Below are 16,948 nucleotides of genomic sequence, written 5' to 3' on the forward strand. Positions count from 1 at the left end.
TACAGCTGCAGTTAGGCTGCTGCAACTTCAGCAAACACACTGATGTTGCCAGCTTGCCAGACCCAAACTGGTCTAATTTTCCATTATTTTCACGTTACACAAGTGTTCTAGGAATGTTATTATACCAGTATATATGTGTGAAATATAGTAATATACACTCAGATACATGTTGGCAATAATTCTGGGAGATGGTTATAGAGAAAGGTAATGATCCTTGAGAAAGGGTATGTGTAGCTGCATGATAATCTTGGGGAAAAGACCACAAAAAAGAGTGGAAGACAGAGGCCCCATCACAAGGATTAATGTGATTTGAGAGCCAAAACTCCCCATCCCTCACTGGGCTACTCATAAACTTTTTCTTTCTTTCTGATGGGGCTGCCGTGGCACCACCATTTGCCATGATGGAACATCAGAGGAACAGACTGGGACTGTAACTCCAATCTTCATTATTTTTAAAAGACATTTCCTTTCTTTAACAATTAGTAGCTCAGAACATATGTTGTTTAAAAATCTGTTTTCTGATAAAGTTAACAATTCTACAAAGTATCCTAAGAAATATTTTCACTTAAAAAATACACCCTATGGATTTTTATCCTTCATAATGCAAGGAAGTAGGAAATAGATATACATAGAACAACTTCTTCAATAGTTATGCATAGGATCCAGAACATTAATGTTCAGATTTGGCCCAATGATTCTTCCTATCTTTTTCTCAGCCTTTTATTTCTGAACAATGATACTACAAACTTTAAGTTGAAATAAAATTTAAAAATTGCAGAAATAGGTTTTAGCAAACACATATATAAAATCAGAGAAAATAAAAAGAAAATTTAAACAATCTGTAAATAACATCTAGCAATTTCTATAAACTGCTAACAAGTTTTTGCAAAAAAAAAAAAAAAAAGTCAGGTTGTTCAGTGCCACACCTGTTAGAGTGCACATAAATCTGCCTGCATATTTACAATCTTAGCAGACACAGATATGTAAGTACATACAACCTTCCACCCACACATGTGTACACATTTATATATGCATACACATATTTTTTACACACATTGTCACGGCCCAAATAAAACCAGAATGATTTTCAGTCACTTCACCAGGAGGAAAAGAGAATCTAAGAGCTTTTCTTTTTCTTCCAGCAAAAAGGAAGAAAACCAGTTTTACCCCAACCTTGGCTATGCACAACAATTTTCAGTAGGATGAAAAGGATTGCCTTTTGCTTCCCTTCTAATAAAAGGGAACTTCGTACAGCTTCCTGAGCAGTTGATTGATGGGCAAATGAGCGGAGCTGCAGGTTCCATGGAACATTACTGTATCCTGGTACCTTTCAAGGGTCATGTGCAGGTCTCAGGCAATGAACTGCACCTTTGAAAAGAGAACTGCCCACATCAAACCATTCTATATCTACTTCTGGATAATCACACACGTACGCACACACACACAAAAAAAACCACTCAGTGATAGCTGTATCACTTCACTGAAAAAAATCCAAAGCCTGTAGACAGCAATGCCTTTCATAAGATCAACCAAAAGTTAGAGAATAATAGAAATATTTTAAATCCTTTATCTAACTGGATATTAATTAGAAGAGGACAGAGGGAGATAAAAAGATGGCACATTATTAAAATCACATCTGTACTTCTTAATAGTTTTAAGATGAAGTGCAGACTTAAATTAGCTTCAGCTAGCTGTTAAGCAGGTTTCATGTTGCACCTACAGCTGCCAGGACAAATAAGCTATCTTGGCTGATGTCATATTTTAAAAAATACAAGTACTGGAAATTACATAATTCTCTTTCCAGTGCTACGTGGACAGCACAAAATCCATATAAGAGAGAGAATAGAAATTAAAACAAAAGTGTTAATCTCTACATAAAATAACTTGGAGAATTAGTCAACAGCAGAGACTAGTGTGGTTTTTACTGTCACTGACTATATTATGTGCCATTTATATCCCACCCTCATAATATTACATGAAACTGCTTTGCTGGCTACTTTTTCTCACATGAAAACTGCTTACAACAAGAATAATGAAAGACATGACCAATGGAATAGTTAGTTACAGAACACAGTAAGAAAATCAATAAAATATTCACAGAACAAAAAAAGAGCTGCAAGGTCCTCTTAAAGGCTACATGAACAACACCAAGTAAAATTCTTGAGAAAAAAAGCATTTCCCAAGAATGAAACATCAACAGAACATTCAGTTATATCAACCATACTTATCAACCACAATGATGATCCAGAAAACATGGGGTCAGCTGATATCAGAGGGTGGGAAAATTCAGATGTGTGTGGGCAAATACTAAAATGAACAGATAATGAAAACATATGATGCAAAATTCTATTGCATAATCAAGTTAGGTTGTTGAATTTTATACCAATGGATGTAACTATATTGTTTTCAGGCAGCTCTGTAGAGAAAAAAATCTGTAATCTAACTGAAATGTGACCAGAACTAATTTAGTGAGGCCAACATCCTAGTTCTCCCCTCCTCCACAGCAGACCCTAAGGCCTTCCGCCAGCAGACTCTAAGGCCCCTTTCTTAGCCAAATGGAAATCCAGAGCAGATGCTGTAACAATGGTTCCTCTGCAGATGCAGGGCAAGGTTACTTTCCACTGGCAAGATCTCCCTCCTCATCCCACTTCTGGAAGTCCCTCTTCTCCCCAGAGGACAAGGCACCACTCCTTCCCTATCCTTCCCCACTAAACAGGCTTTTTCACTCTCCTTACATTGGACATCTTGCTCCCCCCTTCTCATGCTGTAAATAGTCAAGGCTGCCAGATGAAAAGCAAACACGGTGGTACAACAAGTTGTCTCTTATTTTTGGTGTCCCCCATTGGCTGACTGGAGGGACAACTGCAAGGAAAGAAAGGAGACGATGGTTGTTGGTGCCACATATACCATGAAAATGATTATTGCAGTGAGAGGGCACAGTGAGCAGTCATGTGGGTTGAGTCCAACTCTTAATTTCTGAGCTACATCTTGCATCAATTGTTGCACTTACTAAACATCCATTTCACTTTTATTTATGTATATTTAATGATATAGACAAAAGTAAAACTTAATTCTACTATTTTTGTTTGTAAGAGTCTGGAAAATAGATGACTAGCAAATCACTGTTAAATAAACAAACATACAAACTAGACATTACATTGGGCATAATTTCTCTAAGCCTAAATATCAGAAATAATTTTGCTTACTAATCTTGGCCTTAATGCTTAAAACCTCAGCCTTTGCTTGATAAACTTAGCCTTAAAATATTAAGTCTTTTTTTTTTTTCCACAGCTCTTTAAGTAGGCATGCCAGTATATACTGCATTTACAAAGAAAAGGAGAAAAATAATGCAGGTGGTCCTCGGTTAACAACCATTCAAAGTTACGATAGCACTGAATGAGGAAACTTATGGCCAGTCTTCGAAGTTGTGGCCATCACAGTGTCCCCACTGTCACATGATTGCCATTTGTGACCTTCGCTGCCAGCTTCTGACAAGCAAAGTCAATGGGGAAGCCAGCAAGAGGTCACAAATGGCTATCATGTGATGTTGCACCTAACAACTATGTGGGATTGGCCTAACAACCACAACTGGACCTGCCGGAATGAGTCATCACAGTGACATGACATTGTGTTTTATGACTGCGTCGCTCAGCAACAGAGTTCCCAGTCCCAATTACTGTCATTAACCGAGGACTACCTGCACTACTAACAATGATGAATTTGAACTATCATGAATCCTGGACAGAAATCATTTAAGGAAACTGAAATGATGTTCCTAAAATATTCTTATGAAACTTGTTCTTCAAGAATTTTGTTTTCTACTACTGCCCTGAGAAGACAACTTACAGAGTGTGCTCCAAATTCAGTTCTTGCTGTTGAAAAGTTTGCCCACCTAAACTGACTCACAGTAGTAGCTCTTCAGACTTTTAAACAGAGAAATTTGCCAACCCTACCTGAAAATATCAGGGTCAGAATTTAAGATTTTATGAATCAAAGCATAGGCTCTATCATTGAGTTTCACTATCTCCCCACACCCCATAGAGGAAAAGAGTAGGAGCTCTGTTAGAAATCAGAGGCAAAACTACTACTACCTTTCAAATTACAAGTGCTCTATCATTTGAGATAATTCTCTATAACCAATGAGTAATAATAGGTAATGCTGTTATATTTATAGTTGTATGGATTTTCTTATCAGTATTTCAACCACTCTAAATTTAAGCACCATCTACAGCAGTGTTTCTCAACCTTAGTCATTTTAAGATGTGTGGACTTCAACTCCCAGAATTCCCCAGCCAGCAGCATCTACAGTATAATATATCCCTAACCACTAATAACTCCATTAGTATTAGATATGCTTCTCTAGTGTTCTCTTTTTTCTATTCTCTTTATCATAGAAATGCTAGTTTGGTCATTCATATGGGCACTGTTCAACTCTGACATTCTTTGAAGTATTTATTAAATTGATACTGGTTTGCAGACAAGATATAGGTTCTTTGAAAACATCTTCCTATGAAGATGCATTTTACATATGCTAAAATCACTAATATCAGGAGCTAAATAAGTTGCCTATAACATAAAGAAAAAGGTAAGTTATTTCTTTAAAGATTGAATATGCATAATCTTATGGCCTTACACAGCATTCCAAGAGCTACCGGATATTTCACTATCCTCCCCACAGCAAATTTAAATTCCTCTCTTCCTCTCAACCAACCTCAAAAATACATATTTTCAATACTTCAGGTCTTCAAAGGGACATACATGGGGCAGAATGGGAGCTTATCAGAATATGAATCTCCAAAATGCCCTCAATTTGGTTCATTTGGGCCACTTAGGAGGACATCTGGAGATGTCAAAGCACTCTAACATATTGCTCGGTAAAGTACCCTTACTTTACTGACAGTATTTATTTAGCATAAGAAAGAAAAGAAACCAGAACATGTTATCAAAGGATTGTAGAATAAGGTTGGAAGGGATCTTGGAGGTCTTCTAGTTCAACCTCCTGCCCAGAGCATGAGTCCTTAGAAAAACATATTTTCTTATAAAATGTGAGAATTTTCGGAGTTACTTTGATTTTCCAGCTTTTAACAAAATGATACCTGCTATAATCACAGTTTGGAAATCTAGCTAAATTACAAGTCACAAAGTGGATATTTTGATTTTGGCTGACATATTAAAAGTAGCTGATCCTATTTCATATATGTGCAGCTATAGAATTTGATTATTTTCAAATTGTAGAATTTTGTACTTATTGATTTAGGAACAAATTATTGTGAGAAATTTAAGAAAACTAAAAGATAAAAAGAAACAATGCACTGTATTATCAAGAGGGAAAACTTGCTTGTCTACTCTATTAAGACTTCACACATTACATTTTAAGAACATACATATTACAGATCTGCAGCATATATAGTATGTGAAAAATATATTCAAGTGCCATTAAATCAAATACTAGCTTTTTACAAATCAGAAATGGAAATATACAAAAGTGATCTTCAATATTTTGGATCATCTAGTTATAGCATGCATTTCCTATTCCGTTAATTATTTTGGACGAAAAAAGGGAAAGTTGATGAAACCAATGGCCTACCTAAAAAATATTTCACTCATCTATGGATTATCAACCAAAGGCCAGATTTGTTCACCAATACAAACAATTCACCAATTCCAAGGTATTTGTATCTCAAAATGGGTAATTAATATGTTCAGAGAATTATACAGATATATTCCATCTTATATGCATTCCACTACTTAAAACGCCTGATGTACAACCTTGCTAAAACTGTATCTGGTTTGAGTTACTACCTCAGTAACAATTTGGGAGTCTTGTATAGATCACCTTGAGTTCCATGAAAGCAGATACAAACTCAAATTGCAGGGAGATTTTAGGTATAATACACACAAACAGAAGTTGTTTTTATCATTATTCTTGAATGACAAATAAAATGAATTGTTACTGCCACAAAACAATTGACAAGATTTTCTGTTGTGGTACCTGCACTCTGGAACAGCATTCCCACCCCCCTCCACAGAAGATTTGTAGGGATCTCACCCTACAAGGAATACGAAAGTCTTTGAAAAGATGGTTCTGCTCCCAAGGCTGGGGTTTGTCTGTTGAGCTTGTGGTGGCTTTTTGTAAGGGAACGTGTGTTTACTCCAGTTGCACACAGGGTTTTTTTTCCCTTTAATTATGTAAGCTACCAAGAGTCATTTGGGAGTCAGGCAACCTTCTAAATTTAAAAAATAAATAAACGCATACATACGCTAAGGCATATCAGGAAAGCAGTATATGATTTGTTAGTGACCAGTTTTAAGTTCATACAGTACTGGGTTCCCAGACCCACCGCAAAAACTGACCTAAACAGAATGAGACGTACAGTACACTAAAAACATCGTTTTTACACCTCGCTTAACACAGCTGCTTTTTGTTGCTGTCACAATGGCCCTATTATTCTTAGACGCACTCCGAGCGGCCTTTGCTCCACCCTTGCCTCTCCTTAAAGAAAATAACTTCCAAAAAGGAGCAACAAGAAGAGACGGCACGGCACGGCACGTGACAAGGCCTGGCGAAGCAAGAAGGAAAGCAACTCAGAGCAATTCAGCGAGCCCACCCGCGGGGCTCTGAGGAGACCTCGCTCGTCGAGGGAGAAGGGAGTTTGTCCCGGGTCCTCGTCTCTTGTGCAGGACCGCTTTCGCCTTCTTTCACGGAGACAAACACGCGGGCGGGCAGTCGGCGAGCACGCGCACCAGGATAGCAGCCGTGCATACGGAAGGGAGGAGTCCGGCCACCACCTTCTGAAGAGAAAGGGGGTTTCCGAGCAAGGGGGCTGCTGTCGGACGAGGCCGAGCCCAGGTTAACCGGCCGGGGCCAGCCTGGCCTCTGGCTTACCTCCCCAAATGCCAAGCTGGAGCTGGGAACTATCCAGGTTCACCACATAATCGCCCAGGAACCGGTTCAGAACGTCCACGACCACCGATTCGAAGACCATCCTCGAAAGCGGCGGGCTCGGTTGCTCCCCTTTCCGCCAGTTCTAGTGTCGCCCAGCGACAAAACGCCAGCCTCCGGGAAGTCCCCGCTCCCGCCAGTCAGTCACTTTCCCCAAGAGGGTGGCGCCCGGCCCCAGGCTGGCTCGGCGTGTTGTACCGTACTGTACTCCGACTCGCCTAGCTTACTGCGCAGGCGTGGAAGGGACGTGGGACCGAAACCGAGAGCTGTTTTCCGCGCGGCTTGTGAAGGTTGCTCTCGCCTCACCAGAAAGCTGAGATACCGCGCCAGAGAGACTCGCGTCTCGCGCGCGCCCTCGCGGGCGAGGACTGTGTTCTTCGTCGCGCGAGACTGTGGCGGTTAAACTGCTTCTCCAGCTGCGACGGGGGCAGCCATGAACCCCAAACCTAGTGATGGATTCCCCTTCCATGCTTCTCGCGTGCCTTGTTTCTCCGCGGCCCGCTGTTACTAACAAATAGACGCGTTTTACAGCTTCAGAGCCGGAGAACCCTCTTCTACCCGACATGCACGCACAGAGACCCTTGGCCGGTTTGTCATGCTGTAGAAACTGAGTTGCTGCCTCCATAAATTGTATGGGAAGCTGCTCTGGATATGATTCTAAGGAGCAATAGTGTCTACTTCGCTTGAGTTACCTTATGTAAATAGGGTTGCACAGTATACAGAAGAGGTGGTGAATTGTATTCCTTTAATGCTGGGGCAGGATTGCATGGATTTAGGATTTAAGCATGGATGCCATGCTAAAATGCTAATACTACCTTTATTAAAAAGCTAATACTGAAGCCTAAAATTCCAGGTAACGGGCAGGGGGGGATTTTGTAGTTAACCTCATAGATGTAAGTTTTTCCCCTCTAATATTAGTATAGTTAATAGGATTTTTTTTTTAAAAGTGTGGATTAATAATAAAGAACCTTAATCTTGGTGGTGGCAGGAAATCCTCTAGAAAATGCGTTTTAAATCAGTAATAATATTACAAAGCATTAGCTGGCTGGCTGATCTGCTGAAAACAGGGAGGCACATTTTGTTCAGAATAGTTTGCAGAATTGAGAAACCAAAGCATCTACTACTGATCTCAAACAGTGGCACACCTATCTAAAGTAATTTACAGGGCAGTTTAACATCATGATCTGACTATGCAAGTCTTTCCCCAGAATGCATGATGTTGCCCTCATCTCATTCCCAGCCCATGAGTGAAACAGCTTTAAGTCATTAGCCGTACTAGCTTTAAAGTTGTATTTTTCCCTCGGAAGCCCACATTATTCCAACCATGGCTGCAAGGTGAGTAAAATGGATATTGCTTTATCGTTCATTTTGATAGTGAGGTTAGCAACCTATTGTGGGGAACAGAAATGTATTTCAGGAGCGTTGGGAGGCACTGGCACATCTCTCCACTGATCATGACCTCTGAAGCCTCTTGCAGCACTTGCCCTGTCCCTAAGCACATTGTTTCCTGAGCTCCTTTCATATCCAAAATCTTCACCCCTAGCTTATTTTTGACACCACCTTCTCTCCATGTTTCCAAAAATGTAGGGGAAGTGTAATTCCATTTTAATAATGTCCTGAAATGGTATCACTAGTGAACTTTACCTGCACCTTGGAGACATTTCTACTCAGGAGCCTTGTGCATTTTGGCTAACGTGAAGATTCTCTCCCCCCTTGTTTTGAGTAAAAGTCATGTGAAGACTGACTATGAACTACTACTGACCTCCATGGTCTAGGTCATAAAGTATATAGGGTCAGGGTTTTTCCAGACAGGACAGCTGGATGGCTTTAAACTGCTGTTTACTGACCCGGCTTGGTTCATATCCCTTGTTGGGCATTCAGGCTGCCTGGGAAAAAAACACAAGGGCCGATTGCCTCCTGTTGTGTCTGGAACATTGGAAGAGGCTTTGGAAAGTTGCCAGCAGCTGGAGAGTTAGATCACCATGTGCTGTGCACCAATCAGCTATTTTTTGTTTGGCAATGCAGTACAGTGACATGAACAGGACCAGCAGCACTGAAGAGGCTCCACAGTGTGGTTTGGTAGGTGGGGATGGCTGAAGGAGACCTGATGGTAGCCACAGAAGAGTATATGGCAGCAGTGATGCATTCCTGACAACAGCAGAGCTCCAACAGTATTTGGTTCCTGGCTTGGTTCCTGCAACTGTAATTAAGCTTTCCATGTGGGCTTGGCAGCCATTTTGTCACCTTCCTTCAGCCCCAAGTCTCAGAAAGACAGTCGTCAGCCATTATTGTGGTGTGCTTCTGACCTGCCCTTGTACTGTTTACATCTATTAGCTAGCAGATAAGGACTAGAAGTTTATCGACTGGGGTTTTGGCAATGGTTTTGCTTTGTTGGAGTATGATCTTTTACCATCTAGGTGCTATTGGCCCTTTCCCTGGGGGAGAACCATCTGCTGGAAAATGAGTTCATTCATTTTGGTTCAAATGGTTAATCTGGTGGCTTCTTAGGTCTGATGCTGGCCTACTTGGTTTTGATACTGAAACAAGTTCAGTGATCACTGGCATGGCAAGAGGGTCAGTTGCCAACATCTCGATCTAGAAACCTAAAATAAATTTTATCTCTTATATATTGGAAGTAAAGTAGTTGCTGAAATTACTGTCAGACTTCTCTTGACCAGCTAAGCAAGAAACTGCAAGAATAGATTTTTAAGTACATAAAAACTCTGCTAAGTAGGGTGCCCCAGACCCTGTTACCCTTCCATAGAGCTGTAAAGACCTGGCTTTTCTCTCATGCACTGGACCAAGATATTTAATGAGGCCATTCTCTTATGAAAGTGAGCATTTATTATACCAAATCTCAGCTATGAGCTGTGTGTTTTTATATTGATTCTGTATTGTACTTATCTTTTGACTTAATTGTTTTTGATCTTCACTGAACTCCACATACAACCCACAATCCTGACAAAACTGAGTGGCTATATTTATTTGGCCTTCCAGATCCAGAGGTATTCAATTGTTGACTTTCAATAATGTTGTATTTCCCCATTTTAGACTTGTGTACTGGGGGTCCTCTTGGATTCTGGATCAAAAGGTCCTTCAGACAGTCACACCTTAGTCACCTCACAATTGGATTGCTGTAGTGCATTTTACAGGATGCTGCCCTTGAAGACTATCCAGAAGGTACAGCTGGTCCAGAATGAGGCAGTGATGAGAGAGATGTACAGTATTATGCACACATGACCACACTATTTTGCAAACTGCACTGGTTTCCAGTTGGCTTCCAGGTACAATTCAGGGTGCTGGTTATCACTCTCAATATCCTTCATGGCATGGGGCCTGGCTATCTGAGGGACTCCTTATCTTCAGTTGTCTCTGACCATCTAGTAGGGTTCAGCAAGATGGGTACCCTCCAGGTCCCATCAATTAAAGAATGTCAGCTTGTGAGACCCAGGAAACACACCTATTCTGTTGCAATTTCTGCCCTCTGGAATGATCTCCCCTCCCCCAGAGATTTATGTGGCTCCCACCCTTATGTCATTCAGGAAATGATTGAAGACCTGGTGGTTCTCCCAGGCCTTGGGGACAGAGTGACTGTTGAGCCTCCATTTTGTTTCAGTCAGATCTGCTTTGGTTTCATTTTGTCATTTTGCTCTTCCAGTTGGTTAGTAGAAATAGAAATGCGTGTGTAGAATTGCACTATAAATGCTTAGAATTTCTCATATTATTTCAGTCTTTACATGTGTGTCATTGTAAGTATGCAATCCACTCTGATAATAGGGTATATATAAGCATGTAAATATAGTTTGAGCACAGGTGAGATTATACAGAGAAATTAAGTTAAAAAAGAGGTATGATTTTTTTAAAAAAATTAGTGAAGGAAAACATCAGACATCAATAAGGCTTGTTCTAATAGATACTGCTGCAAAACAGAGGTGATAGACATAAATGTTAAAGGTGTGGTTTGATAGAGTGGTACAGTCTTCTGTTCTACAAGGTCTACTATGCTAGACGAGTTATAAAGTCAGAGAAAGGAATCCTGTAGAGAAAGAAAAGTAGAACTGCGTAGGCTAGAAACCTGGTTTCTTGAGCTTCCCATGGGCATACAGTATTCACTCTGAGTACTTTCCTTTTACTGTAGTTCCACTGAAGCTTTGAAGTGAGCTAGGGAAAAGACTCTCTGGTTGCTTAGGCATAGAAGGTTGTACAGGTACTTGTCAGGGTGAACAGCTTTCTGTTAACTTCCAATTCACAGAATCTTGTAGAGGCTCCATGATGATTTTGGATGTCTATATTTGGTGCATTTTTTAAAAAAAATTCAGAATGTGATTTCAATGAAGTTTTCATGCTGTTTATAAAAAGGAACTCTTCAAAAATAACTTAATTAGGACAACTTTAGTTGTAAACACTGTACTATGTCCATAGTTTTAGGAAGTCAATTATATATTGAGCATTGATTTTAAAATATAGCTAAGAATTGTAAGTTCTAATAATAAATTATTACCTTTTAAAGTATGAATGAATGAATGTCCTACTGAGTAAGACACAGATTTATATTGAATACTAGGGATATAATATCTTCATGAGAAATAACTTGCTTTGTCTCCTTAACAACAAAACATGTGGCACACAGTCATACATAGACCATATTATTTCTTTCTGTTGCTATCATGGCAATGGGGTAATTGCAGGGTCAGCTATGAAGAAGCCTTATTGCCTTAGCTTGCATTAGGCTTTCTTCAAATTAAAATCAAGGGAACATTGATTGTTTCTTCCAAAGCGAATATGGATATGTTATCTCAGAATAAAACTGTCTGATCATGTGGAATTTGTGGCTTTGATCATTACTTTATGACTTCACTACTCTGGAGGACACTAGAACTACCATGGGAAGAGTGATTTGAGCATAATTATGTATAGCTATAGTGTATTTTGCATCAATTTATTTCTCTGAACAAGCTTTCACACAGTAGTGGAGCAGATGTGCAGGGTTTTTTTCCCAGTGAAATGATAAATCTTTGTAATTAAAACTCACACAGTAAAGCAACTCACCTTGTCTTAAAACAATTAGCCAGGTAACTGATTTTAGCATTATTACAAGCTTCTCTAAAATGAGGACAGTATGCAGACAGACATTAAAAAAGAAATGGAGAAGATGGTTTCTATAAACAGTAGAGAGACATGGCAGTTTCATTGATACGAGAGATGAAATATATATATTTATTATTTCATAAATCAATTTATAGAGTTGCCCATTCAGCGTGTGACTCAGGAAGGCATACAAAATAATAACCAAAAGAGACATTAAAATATAATTAATATAATTAATTAAAATTATTGTACCAGGGTGTCAGTCTCACTAGGTACACCAGACCAAGAAATCAATTCCACAGGATGGCTAAAATTTTTATTGAGATTGGCTAAAATAACAGAATCTTGCAAGTCTGATTGTGCTCTACCTCCTCCTCCCCTTTCTTATACTTCAGTGAATTAGGGAGTTGTCTGTCAGCCACTTATGAATGCTATCTGTTTGTTGTGGACTTAAAATATTTTTCACCCATTGTCTCCCTAGTAACGGATCTTGCATATCTCTGTCAAGGTCATCTTCCTTATCCATACATAGAGATAATTTCAGACAGCCTCAAACAATCCGAAACAATGAACAAAACCTCCTGATTCTGTGCCTGGGTAGAAAAACAGGTTGTCAAAAGGCAGAGAGGTTTGGGGCCGTTCATGTCTTGGAGAGAATAGTGATAGTGAATATAGTGAAATAGGGCCCTATTTCAAGAAGGGCTTTATAGGTCGCAGTCGGCACTTTGAACTGCATATTGGTAACCAGTGCAGCTTGTGAAGCATAAGTACTTGTATCACTGTGTTCTGGACCAGCTGGAATTTCCAAGTGGTCTTCAAAGGCAGCCCTATGTAGAGTACATTGCAGTAATACAAACGAGAGGTAACAAAGGCGTGAATGAGAGTAAGTAGGGGCTACAGTCCAGGAATGGACATGACTAATGCACGTGATAGATTTGTACAACAGCCTTCTGAACCATGGCAAGTAGGAGCCATGAGTCTAGGAGGACTTCTAAATTCACACCAGGTCTGTCTGGGTTAGTGCAACCCTACCCAAAACCAAGATGCAAACTCTCTGGATACAAATAGCCCCCAAATCCACAGCCACTTGGTCTTGCTAGGTTTGAGTCTGAGTTTGTTCTTCCCCATCCAAGCCCCATAGCCTCCAGACAATGAGACAGAACCTCAACAGCATCCCTTGGCAACCAAGGGTTGAGATATATAACAGGGTCTCATTAGTATACTGATATGTGGATATCCATTTTGTTGGAAGATGTTGTATAGGTGGTCTGTTTCCTTTTTCTGCTGTTCTGGGTTGCTGCAGTACATTTGTGCTCATTTGAATAATGTTCTTACACAGCTCCTCTTATGGGAGGTTGGGTTGTAACTTTGGTAATGGAGTACTTGATTAGTGTGGGTTGTCTTACAATAGACTTGGGTTTCTAATTTGTTGTTGTTTCCTCTAAAAAGGAAAACAAAAGACCAGAACATCTCCTCATCAGCAATCATCACCCAGATAAGCAGAGATTAACACCAAGATTATCACCAGAGATACAATCAAGCAGTAAACAATACCCTAATCAAGGAACTACCAGAGGGGAAAAAAATAAAACCAAACAAAACCCACACCCCCACCAACACTGGCAGGGCATGTCACTGTATATAAACAGAGAGCAAACCCCATTCCATTCTAGCACTGAAGATGTTACCTAGCTGGGTAACAAAATGCTTGCAAGAAAACAACCAAGCTCAGAGAACCCCAAGGACTCCACAGTTCAACCCTGAGCTACACATACACTCTTCTATTGATAGTGATAGATAAAACAATAGTTGAGCAGTGGATCCATAAAATAGACAATATATTTAGGTCAAGAACAATGATGCAAAAAGAATTATATACTTTTGGTCGTCTAGAACTCTTTGTCAGGCAGTATATTACAGAAAGCAAGGGATGGTGAAGAAGCAAACACATTCACAGAGGTTATAACAATGAGGTCTTTTGCCCAGACTCAGTCTCTACATGGTGTTTGCAGACTGAATGCATCTCAGTGGTAAACAGAATTGAGTTTACCTTTCATCTAACGTGGGAACAAAGCAAATGGTAACTTCCTGCCCTACCCCCAGTTTGAAGACGTTAAAGTTGTCACCCCCTTGTGTTTCTTGTCTAGCAAATTTCACAGGCTCTTGGTGGGGACAGAGTGGTGGTGGTGGGGATATTATATTGTTTAGGATCCCCTGGGTGTATTTTACTTATGTAAACCTGTTATATGAGTATAATGCTGTTATTCACATAAAGACTGATTAGTCCCATTCTCTAATTATAAACCTCTATAAACAGTTCACAGTAGGTTCCTATCATCAATTTTCCATGTACCTAAAGTATACTAAATGCACTACTAAGACTGGAGATAGGATGAAAGTAGAGGCAAAGCATGGCTACTCTATTTAACTGTTGGCTTAAGTGTCATTTTTTTTCAAACAGAACTGATTTTTTGGGGGTTTTGACAGATCAGTTCCAATGCTCCTGATATCCACTAGTACTAAAAAAAACTGCCTCTCTCGGTCTCCCTCTTCACCAGTTGTTTTTAGAATATAAACAAGCTTCCCAAATGATTAAGACTAGATTACTTGATATTGAACAACATAATGAATCTGGTTAATTTCACATCATATTAAGTATTTAGAGAGGTCTTCTTGATCACTCAGCTGCATTTGATACCATCAACCATGGTATCCTTTTGGGTTGACTTAGGGAGTTGGGAGTGGGTGGCACAGTTCTGCGCTGGTTCTCTTCCTTCCTCCAAGGTCGATCCCAATTGGTGTTGATTGGGAGCAAGAGGTCCAGCCCACGGCCCCTCCATGGTCATGGGCCCCTCCAGGTTTGGTACTCTCTCTGCTCCTTTTTAACATCTACATGAAACTACTGGGTGAGATCATCTGCCACCATGGGATGAGGTATCTTCAATATGCAAATGATACCCAGTTATACATCTCCATCCCGGGTGACTTGAGTGATACCATAATCACCCTTTCTCGGTGCTTGGAGGCTGTGGGGGTCTGGTTGGGGAATGACAGGCTTCAGCTGAATCCTGGTAAGATGGAGTGGCTGTGTATTGGACGCCCCTCTGTATCCAAGGATTTACCATTTTTGGTTCCGGACAGAGTTGCACTGCCTCAAACAGACCCGATGTGTAATCTGGGGTCCTCCTGTACTCATGACTTCTGCTCGAGGAGCAGGTGACAGTTGTAGTTAGGAAGGCCTTTCCCCACCTTTGTGTGGTGTGCCAGTCATGTCCCTTCTTGGATCAGGAGGCTCTCCAGTCAGTCACCTACACCCTGATCATCACAGCTAGATTATTGCAATGCGCTCTACATGGGACTACCCTTGAAGAGTATCCAGAAGCTACAAATGGTTCAAAATGCAGCCACGTGGATAATATTAGGTGCCCCAAGGATGGCACATATAACACCTTTACTGCAGGAGCTGCATTGGATGCCAGTTTGCTTCCAGGTCCAATTCAAGGAGTTGGTTATCACCTTTAAAGCCCTACATGGGATGGGTCCAGGTTACCTGAGGGACCGTCTCACCCCCATTACATCAGCCTGTCCCATCCGGTCAGGCAGAGAGGGCATGTTGCAAAGCGTGCCAGTGAGAGAATGTTGGTTGGTGGGGCCCAGGAGGAGAGCCTTCTCTGCCATTGCCCCGCCCTTTGGAATATTCTCCCCCCAGAGGTGCGGCTGGCCCCTACGCTTCTGGCTTTCCAGAAAGGATTAAAGACCTGGCTCCGCTAGCTTGCATGGGGCAGTAGGAGTTCTAATCGTCCCTGGAGGTAGTTAGCACCCTGATGATGCTCCCTGAGTTATTCACCAATTCTCCATCAGCCTCAGAATTTATTTATTAAGATTATTTTTATATTGTATTTTAATTGATTTTATCTTTGCAGTAAATCACTCAGAGTCGTTTCAATGAGATGGGCAGTGACAAACTTGATGTGTGTGTGTGTGTTCAAATAAATCTCTGTCACATAAAGATTGACACATATAGAATAAGTTTAGTGTTTCTGCTATCTCTTCTCTGTATTAGTCTACATACAACACTGATTGAGCGATACATTTGGGTACAAATACACAGACACACACACAGAGTATAGTTACAGATTAAGAAGCTTGATGTGGACTGGGAAATCCCAGATTCAAGTCCCCCACAGCTATGGCCAGTGCAGTGAAGCTACAAGTTGGGGAAACTCCCTTATAAGCTGTCTTGACCTCTCAGAGAAAATGTAGGATATGAGCACATTAAATGATGATGATAGTAATTCACACAAAACATACATGCTCATACACATCAATGTAAAATGTTATAAAGATAGCATAAACATAAAGTCTCATATATTGGTGCATAGGTAAATATGAGTACACAACTCAGTTGAAGAGAATTTAAACAAATAATCATATTTAGAGAAATGGAAGATAATGCTTTTGAAGACCATTGTATATTATTTCAACAATTTATGTGATCACTGTGCAATTATAATTACAATATCAAAATTATAATAATTTAAAAGTTTGAATACTGTCAACATTACATTAGTTGCCTTTCAGTTACATTATCAAATGAAGCTGTTGTGCATGATTGAATTGTGCAGCTACAAAACATAAGTTTTCTGCTGAATGTGAACTGACAGGTTTTATTTATTTATTTCAGCAAGTATTTCTAAACTCAATTCTGGGTAAATAATGTTTCTTATTTTCCATAGCTTTTAAAAACATACTTGTTCATTGCATGGCCAGAAGATGGCAGCATGCATTGAAAGTTACTTACAGTATGTCAGTCATAAAAAAAAACCAATAACAACTCTGTCCTTTGTAATTCATGTAACTGCTTTTACAATTCAGAGCCACTTGCAAAAGTAATTTTCATTTGCATTACTTGAAATA

The 16,948-nt window shown here is 40.1% G+C and overlaps 1 protein-coding gene across 4 annotated transcripts in view; it reads right to left on the reverse strand.

The window, feature by feature from the left end:
* Positions 1-7,126, reverse strand: part of VPS13A (vacuolar protein sorting 13 homolog A) — a 160,455-nt gene extending 153,329 nt beyond the window's left edge. For 3 of the 4 annotated variants that reach the window (XM_088130428.1, XM_088130429.1, XM_088130430.1), the window contains exon 1: positions 6,887-7,125. In XM_088130428.1, coding sequence (XP_087986554.1) covers positions 6,887-6,986 — 100 coding nt within the window. In that variant the 5' untranslated portion in view covers positions 6,987-7,125. Of the gene's footprint in view, positions 1-6,886 lie in introns of all 4 variants that reach the window. The other variant, XR_015793885.1, reaches the window with a different exon arrangement.
* Positions 7,127-16,948: the final 9,822 nt, after the last annotated feature.

Source organism: Python bivittatus, unplaced genomic scaffold (assembly GCF_059951505.1).
Source record: "Python bivittatus isolate LINGU-HERP-01145 unplaced genomic scaffold, Pbiv_v1 ctg000850_np1212, whole genome shotgun sequence".
NCBI classification, from domain to species: domain Eukaryota; kingdom Metazoa; phylum Chordata; class Lepidosauria; order Squamata; family Pythonidae; genus Python; species Python bivittatus.